At 40.9% G+C, this 16,673-nt stretch overlaps 2 protein-coding genes across 4 annotated transcripts; one reads left to right on the forward strand and one right to left on the reverse strand.

The window, feature by feature from the left end:
- Positions 1-2,513: 2,513 nt before the first annotated feature.
- On the reverse strand, positions 2,514-7,606 carry LOC148032009 (uncharacterized). 3 transcript variants are annotated; one of them, XR_015691564.1, is made up of 3 exons: positions 6,420-7,606; positions 3,418-6,196; positions 2,514-3,316 (listed from the first exon to the last, which is right to left on the reverse strand). XR_015691564.1 is itself a non-coding variant. In XM_087682627.1 (2 exons), the coding sequence occupies exons 1-2, from the start codon at positions 7,237-7,239 to the stop codon at positions 3,885-3,887; spliced, it is 3,099 nt and encodes a 1,032-aa protein (XP_087538753.1). In that variant the 5' UTR covers positions 7,240-7,606; the 3' UTR covers positions 2,514-3,884. The 3 variants fall into 3 exon arrangements, 2 of the variants coding, with proteins under 2 accessions (XP_087538753.1, XP_087538751.1); XM_087682627.1 differs by having other exon boundaries at positions 2,514-6,196; positions 6,453-7,606; XM_087682625.1 differs by having other exon boundaries at positions 2,516-6,196.
- On the forward strand, positions 7,238-15,801 carry LOC148032010 (uncharacterized). The gene is made up of 4 exons (XM_087683868.1): positions 7,238-7,252; positions 7,401-7,542; positions 13,601-13,783; positions 15,668-15,801. Exons 1-4 carry the CDS (start codon positions 7,238-7,240, stop codon positions 15,703-15,705), a joined length of 378 nt encoding a protein of 125 aa, XP_087539994.1. The 3' UTR covers positions 15,706-15,801.
- The last annotated feature ends 872 nt before the right edge of the window (positions 15,802-16,673 follow it).

Genomic DNA, 16,673 nt, shown 5'->3' on the forward strand with positions numbered 1-16,673 from the left:
CGTCAAGCTTACACAAAATTCGTCATGCCGAACGATTAAGGCTTTCCCATTAGTTGAGCACCTCCAAATCCTAGCTACACATGAAGGAAAAGGTATGGGAATACCTGTAGTGGGAAATGAACTCATCGGTGATGAAATTGAAACAAGTCCATGCAATGCAGCTCTCTCTCTCTCTCTCTCTCTCTCTCTCTCTCATAGGCAACCAAGGTTTTAAATGAGCTTCCCCTTGGTCTCCTGGTTGTTAAACCCCTCCTCCACAAAGTTCTTGCCACTTATGCCCCCTTGCTTGTCGGTCTCAATCCTCTTCAGCTCTCCTTCCTCTCATTTTTCATAGATTTATGCCCTGTTTGGCCTGTTTTACAACAGCAAACCCTACACTTTTTCAACCGATTTTCAAACCTTAACTTACTCTAAATGCAACAAGAATCGAAAGCAAGGTACTAAACTAATTTCTCCTACTACACTAACCATCAAAGATCATAAATACTTACTTGTAGCACGGATTAAAGACCCAAAACCTCCTATCTACCTCAAGCTCTGGTTCGGGAATGGAACCCTTCAATGCTCGATTTGAAGCACGCAAGCGCTCAAGCTTAAATCCGTTATTGATCCCGACAACGGAACCAAAATGTAGAGGTGTCAACCACCAAGACCCTCAAACCGCTTATTGTTCAAGCGTTTCAAGTGAGCACTAATGGCTATCTCTCACATAACCGATGCACTATCCCTCTCTACGAGTGTAGTGAGCTTACCTTGATGCCCGATTGAGTTGCTTCCTCTCTCAAGTACTCCGATAGCTCCACGATCCGTGATGCAAGCTCAAGCATCTTCCTCTAAGCTTCATCCTCCATAGCCACGCACGAGACAAGAGAAGAGAAGAAAATGGAAGAAGAAGAGAGAAAATGGTGGAGAGCTTCATCTCCAAGATCCCTCACTCTCACAAGCTCACTCCCTCACACTCTCTCTCTCAAATACTCACAAACAAGCAAGAGAAGAGAAAAGAATGAGAGAAGAAGAAGAGTCCACTTTGCCACACACCAAAGAATGAGCTCTCATTCATCTTTTGAACTTTATATACAAAGTCCTAAATCCCATTTGGACAGTCATCCCGTTTTTACATGGCCGGTCATAGCCTAGGCTCTTTTTTCCATTGTCCTCCTATCTTCCTAGCTTCCTTCCTACCGCCCATCTATCTTTACAATTTGCACGGGCGGAAACCCCACACTCTTACAATAAATCACGGTGCACCTTGCGCTCTTTTACAAAATATCGACTTTCGCTTTTTCTTGTATACCATTCTCCTTGATTTAGGACTTTTCTACACTTATTGTGTTTCCATATTTTTCTTAGCACGCCTTCGTCTTCCATTTCGCTTTTGCATTGGCATTGTCTCTGCTTTAGAGTTTCCCGATGTTCCACCTTGTTCGTCTGAGGGTTAACAGCATGTCAGGAGACCTTGACCACTAGAAACCCGAATTTCAAGTCGATCCCAATGGGTTCGGCCGCTAACATTCTGTTGTGAAACGGACTCAAGAAACCCTAGGCGACAAACCTCGTAACATTCCATAGGAGTGCCAAGTAGCATCGCTTGGATTCATCTCTTGATGGACCGCTAAAACGTGCCTGGATAACCAATAGGCGAACACGTTACAATAATACATGTATTCTGCAACCTGTTAGCATATTAAACTTGTGTTTGCTCCTCAAAACTTACACATTCAGAATTTGTAACTTATATACCCACTTTCGGTTAACACAACCAAAATCGCAGTATACCATGAGATTGTTGTTTGCAACCTTGTAGGTCTAAAACGAGCCCAAAATTGCCTCAGATGGCTCAGAATATACAATGCTCTGCTTGCACATTAAATCTCATAGCAACCTGAGATTTTAGCTCTACCCTACTTCCAATATCTCCACAAGTACTATCCAAGAGAAAGTGGAAAAATGGAAGAGATTCTTGTCCGTTGCTTGCTTGCTTGGCTCTTTACTCCTCATTTACTTTAGCTTTCAAAATCAGCCTCTCAATGGCGCCGCTGTGATACCATGTCACAAATCGCGTGGTGGGGAGACTTATTTGAGCTATTGCACCAAACACACATCATATACACAAACAAAAGCTCACTCAAAAACACAAGAAGAGAGACAGAGACCACAACATTTTCTTATTGGCTTCTTCTTCTTCTTTCACCCACAATATAATATACACAAAGTATATATAAGATACAATATAAAAAAAAGTAACCTATTGAGTCAAACAATGCATAACTAACTAGATTAATCGATTGGCACTATAACTATGCCAGTTGCAAGTAGGTGCAACAAACCAAATATAATAAGTGATAAGTCAATGGCTATGTGAGAATCATAATGACCAACGATGTGCTAAGTGTAAACGTGCAAATCCATCTAACAAGATAGTCCAACATCAATGTCCGCACATGTTGAGCTTGCCATCTCAACAATAACTCAATGGGCAAAACTTGAAAGTAAAATGAGAAAACTCATGTGGTCATTTAGGGTTGAAGAGAAGTGGCATTCCATAGCATGGAAAACTATTACAGCTCCTACCTGGGATGGTGGATTGGGATTGGAGAGCTTCTGCACAAAGGCTAAAAGACTAGCTTGGAAATTACTCTTAAGAATGTACTGCTATCAACCACATGCATTCACTCATACTGAGACAAGCTGAGACATAACACCTTAGTAGAATGCTGAGACATGCCACCATTATGAGGATGCTTACAAGAAACAACGCTTGTATTACACGAGCATGCTCAATGCTTAACTTACTACAACATGTTGGCAATGGTGAGAATAAAGGATATTCAAATTCTTCTTATACCTTAAGACTTTTCATTGGAGACCTTTAAGACATCTGAGGAAAAAGCTTTCATCTTGAGAAATTCTGCAGTCCTCTTCAGATCTTTTCCAGGTGAACATATCATGTTTCTGACTGATACCAACATACATGTTAAAGACTTCAATCGAAGCCTACAAATGATTATACAACATATGAACTCATGAAGCAGCATTGGAAGGAGGCTAAATGCTCACACTTGAGTATGTTGCTTATATCAAGCAACTAATATAAATATTCCCCTTTATGACAGAGTACCTGTGCCACATCTGTTTGCAACTCCAGAAAACTCAAAGCACTCATCTGCATCCTTCATATGCCAGTCACTGCATCCTTCATATACCTGAAGACTTTTCATTGGAGACCTTTAAGACATCTGAGGAAAAAGCTTTCATCTTGAGAAATTCTGCAGAGTCCTCTTCAGATCTTTTCCAGGTGAACATATCATGTTTCTGACTGATACCAACATACATGTTAAAGACTTCAATTGAAGCCTACAAATAATTATACAACATATGAACTCATGAAGCAGCATTGGAAGGAGGCTAGATGCTCACACTTGAGTATGTTGCTTATATCAAGCAACTAATATAAATATTCCCCTTTATGACAGAGTACCTGTGCCACAACTGTTAGCAACTCCAGAAAACTCAAAGCACTCATCTGCATCCTTCATATGCCAGTCACTGCATCCTGTTGCTTATAATGAGCAACCCTTTTTGTGGGACACCCAAAGCACTCATGTATAAACCTGCAACTAAATCATCTTGCCAACTAGATGCAATAATGCCACCTCTGCTGCTTGCATCAAGAACAGGCTTCTTAAAGAGCCCTGATTTACCTCCACAAAATTTAAGAGACATTTACACATCCTTGGGCTAGAAAATCTGAGCAGCCATGCATCTGATGAAGACCCAAGTCAAGGTAATGATAGATTTCTTGAAGTAAATGGCAAGACACTATTCATGTTTTTTAACTAATCCATGTTGTTCAAAGCCTCCATCATTGTAGGCTTCAAACCCCTCTATATATGTAACAACTTTGCATTTGCTGCTTCAAGTTCCTTGGCTCTTGAAATCATTGAATGTACTTTCTTTTGCAGCTCTTCTTCCACCATTTTATTCCGTTTGCGCTCTTCCTCAAGTTCAGCTTCCAAACACATTCTTTCATCCAGGACTTGCTCCAAGTCCTTCTGCAGGGTCTTCAGTCTTTGCTTCATGGTCTCCACCTTAGACTGCAGGAGCTCCTCATCCTTTAAAGAGAAAAGAGAGTTCTTTGTAAGTATTATCGAACTTGAATTCCGGCCATCACCTTCCACATGTGAAGTCAACAACATGCTGTTTGACTGCACAACATCGGACTTTCTTGGTTGATCTTGTGCAGGGGTTAAACATAAATTTGCATGCTTCCCCTGCACCTCAGATGATACCAAAGCTAATGTGTCTTTCAATACAGCTGCCCCATCACTGTTAACTTGCAAGAGTTTAGATGTTGCAGATGCAGGAAAAGGTGTGGCAGCAGAGCTGGATCGCGAAGATTGAGCTGAATGTCCAGCAGAACCCGTCTCGCTGTTGGCTGGCTTTGGAGCAGTGTCTATCTGGGATTGGCAAGAAATACTATCTGCACGTGTCATAGCTGAGGCTCCCGCACTTAATTGTTTGTCCAGTGTATGTGCCCGTCCTTTGGCAGATGCGCTAGACATTGATGGTTGATTGAGCATAACTGCTGGAGCATTCAAGAGAGGATTAGTTTCAACATCCATTGTTCGAGCTGACCCTGGTTCAGTCACAGTCAGTACTTCAGGCTCTCTATTGCCTGTTACCCCTAGAGATTTAGGTGCAATTACTTCCATGCTCTGTTTGGATAAACTGATAGCTTCGGTCCTTCCATTAGTTTTTTCTGTAGATAGATCTGCCAAATGGGTTTCTGAACAATGTTCAAGCGGTCCCACAGTCACATCGGGCTGCATGCCAACTGTAACAGCTGAAGTTGGAGTATACATTTGGGACTGGCTGCCACTTGTTACAACTAAAGTAGAATTCGACCTGAGCATTTGGATATCAACATCAGAATTCTTGCTGGTTACGGCAGCTAGTGAAGTGGATCGCTTATGTGCTTCTACACTGAGTACAGGCTGCCTGCTGAATGTAGCAGCTGGAGAACTAGATTGTCTATACACTTCTGTACCAACTTCAGCTTGCCTATTGACCTTACAAGGATGTGATCTTTGAGCGGACACTGGAGATGCCACAGATTCAGTACCAACTTCAGCTTGCCTATTGACCTTACAAGGATATGGTCTTTGAGCAGATGCTGGAGATGCCACAGATTCTTTATTTGCGTAAGGAACTGAGGGACTTGATGCTACACATGGAGCCCTAGCATCACCAGACCGAGTACCAGAAAGTATTTGTGTTCCCTTACCTGCTTGCGAAGCTTTTTCAACAATTTTCTCGTCTGCATTGGAGGATGACTTTCCAGACTTCTTCAAATTGCTATTCACATAACCTACCTTATGGCAATTTTTCGCCCAGTAAGCCTTCTGAATCTCAAGCAGCTTGGCCTCAAGCCGCACAAAAATCATGGTCCTCTCAAAGCCCTGCTTATCATGAGCTGGCTCAACAAAATCAGCCTCAACAACACCAACAATGCCTCGTCCATGACTGCTTGGTGTGATCCAGATCCGCCAAAATGGTTTGATAAGTCTGTTTTTGTTATAAACATTGAAGCCTTGCACATCAATATGATCTGCAGCACCCTTTACAAAGCCTACAGTGACAACTGCCACTGCTTCTTTTTGAGAAAACTCTGGTCTTTTCTGAGGTTTATAAGTCACTTGTTGCAGAAGCATCAAGTCATCAGCAATCTTATGATGCTTGATTTCTGTACCACGTAAAATTAGCCTGAACCCACGAGGAAGCCGCAGATACAGGATAGATGCATAACTTCTTAAAGAGTGCCTATAAGTAAAGTAGTGCTTACAGTCAGGATGACGCTCGGCCATAGAAATATTTCTTTCATCACGGTTTGTACCCCTCAATTGGATATCATGAGGGTCTGCATCGAAATCAAGCTCAAATTCTCCTTGGTCATCTTCCCACAGATTGTAGACAATGACAATTGTTCCTTGCTGCTTGATCTGATGAAGCTGATCAGAAAGCTCCTTTTCTGTGCTGAAGGGAGACCATTTTGTTAAAGTCTCCAGACTCCTATTCCAATCATCCAGGGTTCCTCTGACAAGCTTCCGTAGTCCAAATGGTTGCACCTCATGGTCAATTATGGGTACTATGATATCCTCTTGCCCAGTTTCAGTCAAAAATGTGTAGGACAGCATACCTGACCACACATACCCCAGGAAAACATTAAGCCAATGCATGAAGGAAAGCAAGACAATGCAAACTGACCTTGATACAAATCTGCTACCCAAAAACAGTTAATAACTACTTGTTATGTGCTTAGCAAAAGTTCAATGCATGCTTCACAAGAAACATAAGCTACCTAGGCATAATCGATATGCCTTAACAGAATCCAGATATACTCAACTATCATTTGTGTGTACCTATGCTTTGTGTAGGCAAGGAGCTATTCTTGCCTGGGTTTCGTGAGAAGACTATCACATCAGCTCCAAGCCTCATAGTGCTGGTCTTAAAGCCATTCCCATACTGCCCAATTGTATTTGCAATCTTGCTCTTAGCAGAGTAACCAAGTGACATACACTGTCTCATGCGATCAGGATCCATGCCACCACCATTGTCCTCAATCATCAACATGGGCTGCCCATTCTTTGGATTTCGAATCATATCCACATGAACAAAAGTGGCACCATTGACAGCCTCATCTAATGCATTATCAAGAAGTTCAGCAATTGCTCCAAGGGCCCACTTGTGACTGGTGGCATTGGAGTGCAAGAACTTGGGATGCACTCGGACATGATCCAACCCACCTGCAACAAATCTGCTCTGCTCTGACTGTAAACCATCATAGTCACCTGCCCTCCAAAACTGTCGGGTGACATTCCCACTGAGTTCGCGCATGGTAGGGAACAATGTCGATTTGTGCACGAGAGCAGTGTTATCAATGGGAGAATCAAGGGGCTCTAAGAAATCATCAGGGAGGTCAGAATCATCGTCCTTCTCCTGTACAGGACTTTGAGCATCCATCTGCATACCATTTTCCTCGATAAGCGTACCAGGTTCAGGGTTCGCATCTGAGCTGACTAGATGCCAGGGCCTCTTATGTGTGTGTCCCAAGGATTCTCCTGTAATCGAGTCCTCATCTATAATGGTTACCCTTCTTCCTTTGTCAGTAGACATGGTGCGAGATATGGTGCTCTTCTCAGAATGCTTGCTAAATGCTCTCTTTCCTTGGTCACTAGACATGGCGCGACATATGGTGCTCTTCTGAGAATGCTTTTGCTGATCTAAAAAGGATCTATAAGCCAGAGATATGGTGCTTCGGTCAGAATGATTGCTGATCCCAAAAGAATAATCTATCCCCAATAGCCGTGTCTAAGAGCCTGGTAACAGCGTATCTGATACAGATCCTGATAGCCAAAGCGATGCAAATTTCCTCACATCGGCCATTACAAGGCTCCCAGAACAAAGAAATCCTGGCAGCTGCAATTTCGCGAATGGCGGCAACACGGTTGAGCTCGATCTCCTTCATTGCTAAGGTCCAGGATGGTCTGCTTGAGGGTTCCACAGGGACCAGCTCGTAAGATAACTTTTATCACAAGCCCACAGGCGGCACACATTCAGACGGTTTATATCTATGTATTTATATTTGTGTAGTCTATATCGCTGAAAATGCGTTAAATCCCTTTTTTTCTAATATTATAATGTGCGAATTATGTATTTACCATTAGTAAAAACACTTATATTCATAATAAATAATAAAAAATCCTAGAGCCATGACCCACACATGTGAACGACTTGACTAACACAAATCCCAAGTATAAAGTCACGGCCATGCCAACTTCCAATGTAGGTGACTGCAAGTCAACACATTTGTTTATTGACGCGTGCATTTGCTAGCATCACCTTCTCTTCCATCGTTTTCCCTTGCTCTCATTGTGTTGAATCTCTCCCTTTATATCTCTTGTTGGCGTTCTCGTTGGTTTAGGATACGGGAGCATGTAACTTGGCAGCCCCTAAAAGAGTAGCAATTTTAAAAAGCAGTTGGGACCCTATCACGTGACAGCAATGAAGGGGTAAGTGGGTAGCACAAAGGCAAATGAGCCTTTTCATTGGTTGCACACAGTTCAATCCCCGCCAATCTTTTGGCCCTATCCTACGATTTTTTCCAAACTCCTCAGTGTCACATTATTTGCAGCTATTTTTCAATATTTTTTCCATTTTTCGCTTTGATTGGGCTCCAGAGTGGATCAGTTGTGAAGATTTTTTTTTTGGGGATGTCAAGGAGGTCTATGCAATTGCACGTAAGAAATTAGCATTTGAGCTTGCCTGGAGAAAGAGGGCCTTGCCTCTTTGTAGGTGCCAATCTATTGGCCCTTCTACCTTGGATACACTTCAACCATCACTCACACACACACACACACACACACTCTCTCTCTCTCTCTCTCTCTCTCTCTCTCTCTCTCTCTCTCCATGCAAACTCCTAGAACCATAGGGTACAGGGGCATATAACTTGGCAGCCCCTAAAAGAGTAGCAATTTTAAAAAGCAATCAAGACATTGTTATGTGACAACAATGAAGGGTAAGTAGGTAGCACAAAGGCAAATGAGCCTTTTCACTGGCTGCACATGATTCAATCCTTGCCAATCTTCTAGCCCTATCCTATGATTTTTTCCAAGCTCCTCACCATCGTCACATTATTGGCATCTATTTTTCAACTATGTTTTTTCTATTTTTCGCTTTGATTGGGCATGGGAGTAGATCAAATGTGAATATATTTTTTTGGGATGTCAAGAGGGTATATGCAATTGCATTTTGTGTAAGAAATTAGCATTTGAGCTCGTATGGAGGAAGAGCACCTTGCCTCTGTTGAGAAATAGACAAATGATGTATGCTCCAGGAAGAGCTGTCCTAAATCCCATGTGCATAGTGAGGATAGTAGAGAAGCTGGAAAGCTATAAAAGCATGTACTTGGTTCACTTTTATATATGAATGCTATTGTACTTTGTACTTAGAGTCTGTAACTTTATCCACTCAAGATTGTGTTTATGAGTCCAAGCTAATCTATCTTGGAACCTAATTCACTTGAGTAAAAGTTTGTATCTAGTCATCAGTCTTCTTCATGTCTCTTGCTTATGAGTTCAAGCCTCCATAGCTAAACTGTGTTCAAGATCCATGTTTGCTAAAATGGTATTAGAGCTATGGTGAGCTCAATTTAGCCCTTTCTCCTACTTCTCCAACTTATCATAGCTCAACTCCAGCTCAGGACAACTGGTTGAGTTCATCTCCTACTTTATTTTCACACACTTCTTCTTGGCCACCATAGCCAGATTACACCTATCTTCAGTGAAGCTCTCAAATCTCATCATACAGACAATTTCATATTAAGGTGTCTTCTGAGAAGCTCTTCCCCTACTCCCAGCGCAACTCCCTATCACATCAGAGTGTGACGTTATCCATCATAGAACCCAGCATTACAAAAATCGAGCATCAATGTCTCTGTTGCGCCCTGTGACAATCGTACAGTCCACGTGACGTGTGGAGGTTGCGATTCGTTCTGCTTGTGTGGGGCATTTAAAGCCTATACTATAGGCTATCCCCCGTCCAATCCTCAACCCAAATGGCTGCGCCTAGCTCCTACTACAACAAAAAAAAACAGGGCTATCCGAAACCCTAAACAGTGGAAGCCATAGCTAGGAACTTAGAAAGCTTGGCAACCTTGTCTTTTCTTATTGGCATCATCAATAGTGACCTTGATCACTCTGAAATTATCTCTGAAGCCTACTACAGATCTGGAAGGATCCAGGGAAGTTCAAAGATTACCTAGCAACATCAAGCCAAATATCAAGATCTTCAAGATATAGTATCTATTGATACTCAAGTAGTGCTTCTTGGCACTTGAATATTTTAGTTACTCAAGAGTAACTCATCTTCTGATTCCAGTTTCGAAGAACATTCTCAAGTTATGTAATGTTTTTAAAGTCACAATTATCAAATCCCTTGTAGATCTCAATTTTCTTGTAAAGGGATAGACACTGCACGAGAGTTCTCATGGTAAGACCTCCTACTAAGATGACTGAAGTGAAACATATAGCAAAGTTTAATGGTGAAGGCTTCCATGCCTAGAAGGAGAAGACCATGTACCATCTTATGTGGAAAGACTTGTGGGACTTGTTTGAAGATGATGCAGATAACAAGAACGAAGATGATGAAGACGAGTTCGTTGAAGAAGACCAATTCAAAACCAAAGAATGGAAGAAGATGAATAACTAGGCACTAGGCATCATTGCCTGGGGACTAAGTGATGATGTGCTACATCATATATCTAGCATTAGAAATGCTAGAACCGCTTGGGAGGAACTTGACAGAATGTTTGGTACCCAATCAAAGAACTCAAAGGTAAAACTTCTCATGCAGTTTTATAAACTAGATATCAAAGACAATGCTTCTATGACCACACACATTAACAAGTTCAAGAGCCTAAAAACCCAGCTTGCAACTCTTAAGAAGAATATTGATGAAGATGAAGCAATAGCCGTATTGCTTGCAAGTGTAAACAAGGATCCATATGAGAACCTCGTGTCCACTCTAAGTAATGTTCCAAGTCTCTCACTCAAAGATATTGAGCACTCACTGCTTGATGGAGAAAGCAAATTTAAAAGCAAAGATGTAAAAGATACCAACTCAAGGGAAAACCTCTTATACACACTAGAGGAGCTACTGGACCCTAGGGAAGAGGTTGAGGATTCAACACCGAAAACAAGAGTCGGATGACATGTCATTATTGTGGTAAAATTGGCCATATTGTCAGTGAATGCTTCCACAAGAAAAGAGCACGGCAGATGCAGAATGACCATTACCAAAGTCAATTCATGAATGAAGAAGAAGATAAAGATGCTTCCGCTACCATCAACAACTCTGACAGATTGTTTTAAGGAATTTGTTCCCATAGTGGATCTCTATGTTTCCCTTAGTGGATTTGATTTGTAAAACCCTTGCCAAAGATGTAAAGTCTCAAGCTTTAACTTGACTAGGCTGCCTATGAGCTAGTCTTCCGGGCCATGTTATCATGTAGGGGGGGTAAAAGCCAACAAGTGTAGGGACTCATCATTTGAGGGGGGGTGTTGAGAAATAGACAAATGATGTATGCTCCAGGAAGAGCTGTCCTAAATCCCATATGCATAGTGAAGATACTGGAGAAGCTAGAAAGCTATAAAAGCATGTACTTGGTTCGCTTTTATATATGAATGCTATTGTACTTTGTACTTAGAATCTGTAACTTTATCCACTCAAGATTGTGTTCATGAGTCCAGGCTAATCTATCTTGGAACCTAATTTACTTGAGTAAAAGTTTGTATCTAGTCATCAGTCTTCTTCATGTCTCTTGCTTATGAGTTTAAGCCTCCATAGCTAAACTGTGTTCAAGATCCATGTTTGCTAACAGCCTCTTTGTAGGTGCCAATTTATTGGCGCTTCTACCCTAGATCCAATCTCTTTGCTTCCCCCCCCCCCCCCTCTCTCTCTCTCTCTCTCTCTCTCCAACACCATTATGATACTTTCCTAAATGCAAACATCTATTCCATAACACATTATATAACAAGCAATGAAAAACTTTAGCGTCTCTAGCACCATCTGGTTTTTTGTGACATCAACAAATGGACAACCTTGGGAGCTCTTACCCTGGCATGAATGACACACCAAGTGATGATTCACTCCAATCAATGCATGTCAACGGTAAACTTTTTGCTAGGTCTTGCACCGCAAGGTTTACTTTGTTGATCTTAATGTAAATGTTTGCTAACATTACTGCTCGTACTTGGCCAAGCACTTGGCATTTGTCTACAACATTGAGCACTAGTTGAAGGTGAAGAAACAACAATGATGTTGCTAACATTACTATTCGTACGGGCCAAGCACTTGGCATTTGTCTACAACATCGAGCACTAGTGGAAGGTGAAGATGGATGAGGTTAAAAAAGGATTTAGAGCTCTTCATTCATTTCCTAATTGTTGTGGTGCAATTGATACCACCCATTTCAAATTGTATTTGCCCCCATGATGTAGCTAGGGTGTGCTCAATACTCAAAAGTCTTGCATAACTCCACTTTCTTCAATCTTTGCCCTAGCCAAAGAAGATTGATTGGCACTCCCTTGGAGTTTGTTGAATTGTGTAGCAAGAGGACATTGTTGGCAATGGTGGTTACTCTCTTTTGCCATGTTTGATAACTCCTTTTCAGATGTATAAGTTGACTATTGAGGAGCAACGCAACTATAACTAGATGCAATCAATCTACACAAATCATGTTTGAGTGTGATTTTGGCAAGCTCAAACAATCTTGGCTTTACCTTGGCAAAAGCATCCAGAAGCTTGAATTGCATTCTTTAGCAAAGAATATTAATGCTTGTTGTATCCTTCACAACATTCTTATTCGCCATGAGGAGGAGGTAGAGGTGATTGAGTAGGTAGATTTGAATGATCCTTTGATAAACAACCCTCATCTCTATTATTTTGACCAAGAGGATGAAATGTTTCATGGTTGAGTGCTTTTATTCTACTCCTCTCTGTGTCATTCTAAAAGGAGTAGATTACCTCCAAATATGTTGGGGGTTGCTCTTTAACAATGGAGACTCTTGAAAAGTTTGCAAGTGTATCAATGATTTTGATGCTTTGGTTGGTGATGCAATGAGAGTCACTCTTTATAAACAAACACATTGATGAATGTATTGTGATTATGGATGTGTACTTTTGGAAAAGACATAAGAAATAGGAAGCAAGTAAAGAAAGAAAAACCACTAATTTATGGAGCCTTTAGAGCATTGTCATAACTATTTAGATGCATGATGATATAAATTTAAATTTGAGTATTTGGCTTTCAAACACAAGAGCAAGCTTGCTAGCTAGAAATTGTGGCCATCCATAACTTGATGCAAGACACTTTGTAACTTTCAAAACAAAAACTCTTCAAAGTTTAGCACCTTATCTATAAGGAAGAAGAAGCTTGGGAGCTGCCTAAACTTTAAAAGACTCCTTGGACACTTCCTTCTCTTAGGTTGCAAGTTGGTTTCTTCTAAAGAAAATGCCAACACAAAAAGTGTTTTTGAGAAACTTTAAAATGATAAATTGATTTATGCTTATTGTAAGGTATCTTAACATGCAAAAGTGTGCCCCTATTTTTTATGATATCTATTACTTCAACTATTAATCATCCTTCCTTAAAACTAGCAATCATATCTACTAGGTCAATCTCTATTATTTCTTAATTTAGCTTTAGGTTCGAGAAGTTCCAGACCGAGAGATTCCCAAACTTGCAGCCATATCTCATACCACATATGAATTTTAAAAACCTTTTCTTTCACTTTCAAACAACCCAATCTCCCTCTCTCTCTCTCTCTCTCTCTTTGTGCGCACGTCCAAAAGGACAGACGTGTGGTAAGGCATCTCTCTCTCTCCCCCCATCTGTCTAACATGCAAAGATAGCGGATAGCGCTGTAGGCAAGTGACGGCCTCATCAGTGAGACTAAATTTGTCTAATATGCAAAGATAGTGGACAATGATATGGGCAAGTGACGGCCTCAATCGATGGGACTGTGGCAAGCTGTCGGGTGAGGGTGCAGTGGCGAGTTTGCTGTTCCTAGGCAGGAAGTGGGCGAGGCTGCTGGGTCTATAACAGGCCCAGCAACGATAGCTACAGCAACACCTACGCGTGGCGGCTCCAGTGGCAAAGGTGGGTCCAGTGGTGGCAGCGCGGCTCCGATGGTAGCTCTAGCAGTGCATCCCACGATGGCAATAGGTGGGTCGGGACTCGGGAGCCAAGGGCAATAGTAGGTGCAACGGAAGAGAGAGAGAGAGAGAGAGAGAGAGAGAGAGAGGAGAGACCAATTTGTTTTTGCTAGGTTTAGGGTTATTCAAATTTAGGGCTTTTAAAATGTGTGAGAGAGAGAGAGAGAGAGGCCAAAATTTTTTTGGGTAGGTTTAAGGTTTTTTAATGAATGCAATTCAAGAAGAAAGAAAACATGAGAGAGAGAGAGAGAGGTCAATTTTCTTTGTTAGCTTAGGGTTTTTAAAAAACAAATGTAGTTGATGTAAGAAAGAAAAAATGAGAGAGAGAGAAAGAGAGAAATAGAGAAAGAAAATATTGAATGTAGAGATTAAACTAAGAGAGAGAAATGTTAAAGACATTATTAGAGAGAGAGAGAGAGAGAGAGAGAGAGAATGGAAAAAACAAAATTAGAAAAAACAAACAAAATAAAGGAATGAGAGAGAGAGGAAGGGAAAAGAAGAAGGGGAAAAAAATGGGGGATAGAGAGAGAGGGGAGGAAGAACAAAAAATACAAATTTTAAAATTTTGAGAAAAAACTTTAAGAGAGAAAAAACATAGAGAGAGGGGAATTAGAGAGAGAGAGAGAGACAGAGAAAAGAACATGATAAATAAAGATAACACAAACAAGAAAATGTAAAAAATAAAAAATCATGAGAAAAAAATGAAAATTTTGAGGAAAAACTTAGCGAGAGAGAGAGAGAGAGAGAGTGGGAAATGATTTACATAGAGAGAGAGAGAGAGAGGGGGAGCAAAAACAAAAGATAGAGAAAGAAAACACACACACACACACACACATAGAAGAGAGGAATTCAGGAAGAGAGGGGGTGGAAAAAAAATTAGAGAGGAAGAAAAAAGTTTAGAGCAGAGTAATTTTTAGAGAGAGAGTATAAAGAGAGAGAGAGAGGAGGAGGAGGAGGAGCAATAGTACAGTAGAAGAAGAAGAAAAAAAGGGGGAAAGGGAGAGAAAAAAATAAAGAGAGAAAAAAAGAATTTAGAGGGATGAGAGAGAGAGAGAGAGAGAATATATATTTTTTAGAGAGAAGAAAAGAATTGAGGGAAGAGAGTGAGTGAGAACTTTAGGGGAAAAAATTTAAAAACAAAAAAATAGAGGAAGGAAGGAGAGAGAGAGAGAGAAAAAAAAAGAAAAAATTGGAAAGGGAGAGAAAAAATAGCAACATTTAGAGAGGGAGACAAAGAGAGATTTAGAGAGAGAATGTAAAAGTTTCAACAAAGAGAGAGAAGGGGAAAAAACTTCAGGAAAGAGAGAGAGAGAGAGAAGGGAAAAATAGAGAGAGAGAGAGAGAATAAAATTGGAAGAAACACAAGAGAAAGATTAGGAAAGTAAAATATGATGTGTGAGAAAGAAGTGAGGGTTTATATTCCTCATCACAAAGTTATTTACCGATAGCCCTACGAAGCAATCTAGAGTTCCATGTATGCTAGGAGAGAGAAAAGTCACAAAGAGAGAAGAGGGGTGAAAAGTGATGCCAGGAGGCATATTTCACGGTGGATTCCGTGCCACGGTGGATTCCATGAGGTTTTACAGTGGATTTTGTAGACTTTGATGACCGGGGCTCATACACAAAGTGGATTCTTTGTGCGAGAAGTTGATGGGGACGTCTGTCCTTTTCGAGTGTTTCATTAATTTAGTGTGTACATGGGTGATTCCGCAAAATGCATATTAAATTAATAAACGTTTATGAGTTTAGAGTGCGCACTTGTAATAAATCAAGGTTAGGATTTATTTCTAACCAGCTGATTTATTTATGTAGCTGAAGACTGCTAGGTATTCACTTTTGTCGGTTTAATTGTATTATTTTACTAACGATTGTGAATGCTTCAATTGATGTGTAGAGATAGCAACAGTGGCGGAGGAAAGCATTGGAGGATAGCGAGTATTCGATTTATGGATTATATTTTAATAGGCGCCACGCCTATATTTTGTCACGTCTATTTATTGAGGCGTCGGATATTTATTATTATTTTGTATGCGCATGGACGCACGATTATGTTATTTCTATTTGGACATTGTATTGGGCGTGCCAGACTCTTTGGGCACCGTCCATTAGCTTTATTCCTATTTTTGTGTTAAAGCAAACTCAAAAGCTAAAAGCTTGCTATTTTGTAATTTGGGCTATTATTTGAGCTTGAAGATGAATAATACATAAAATACATGCTTTGTGGAGCGCTCACACAAGGCATGGGAGGAGATTGTACCCAATTGGTCTCTTGCTCTTGTCGTTCATGCTTTTTACCTTGTAATTTGTGCAAAAAGTAGAGTTCTATTGTTCTTGGGGACCTTCCGACATTCACTATGCGAGCATACAACATCCGATCTACGTACCAGTGGTATCAGAGCGAAGCTGAGATCAAGAGCTTCCAATTGCTACCCATCTCGTGCGAAGGCGGAGCTCCTAGAACAATCGGGCTCTACGGTCAATCTCGTCGCGAACCGTCGATACAAGCAGATTTCTAGTGATCAAGAACCCCTGTTTCCATCATCGGATCGCGAAGGACTGGTCTGCAGAGGCGGAGGACCACTCCTATATCCTCACATACAAGTCGTCAAAAACCAGTGAGATAAAACTCCATAGCTCACAAGCTTAAAAGCTTTGTCTTTTAATAAGCCTAGTATTAAAGCTTAAAAGCTTCGAAATCGTCACGCGAGGTATCAGAAGACGTCGCGGATTTTTCGGCGGCATCAGAAAACGGGCCCCCCCAACGATTTTATTAACTAAGCTTAACAGCTTAGTTACCTAAGCCACAAGTCATATAAGCCTCTCAGATTCAGCAAGTACTGCAAGTCTGCAAAGTTCAGATTCAGTAAGTCACTCAAGTTTAAATCTTGCAAGTTCCATTA

Source organism: Lygodium microphyllum, chromosome 8 (assembly GCF_053477565.2).
Source record: "Lygodium microphyllum isolate KBCC chromosome 8, Lygodium_microphyllum_v1.1.10, whole genome shotgun sequence".
Lineage (NCBI taxonomy): Eukaryota > Viridiplantae > Streptophyta > Polypodiopsida > Schizaeales > Lygodiaceae > Lygodium > Lygodium microphyllum.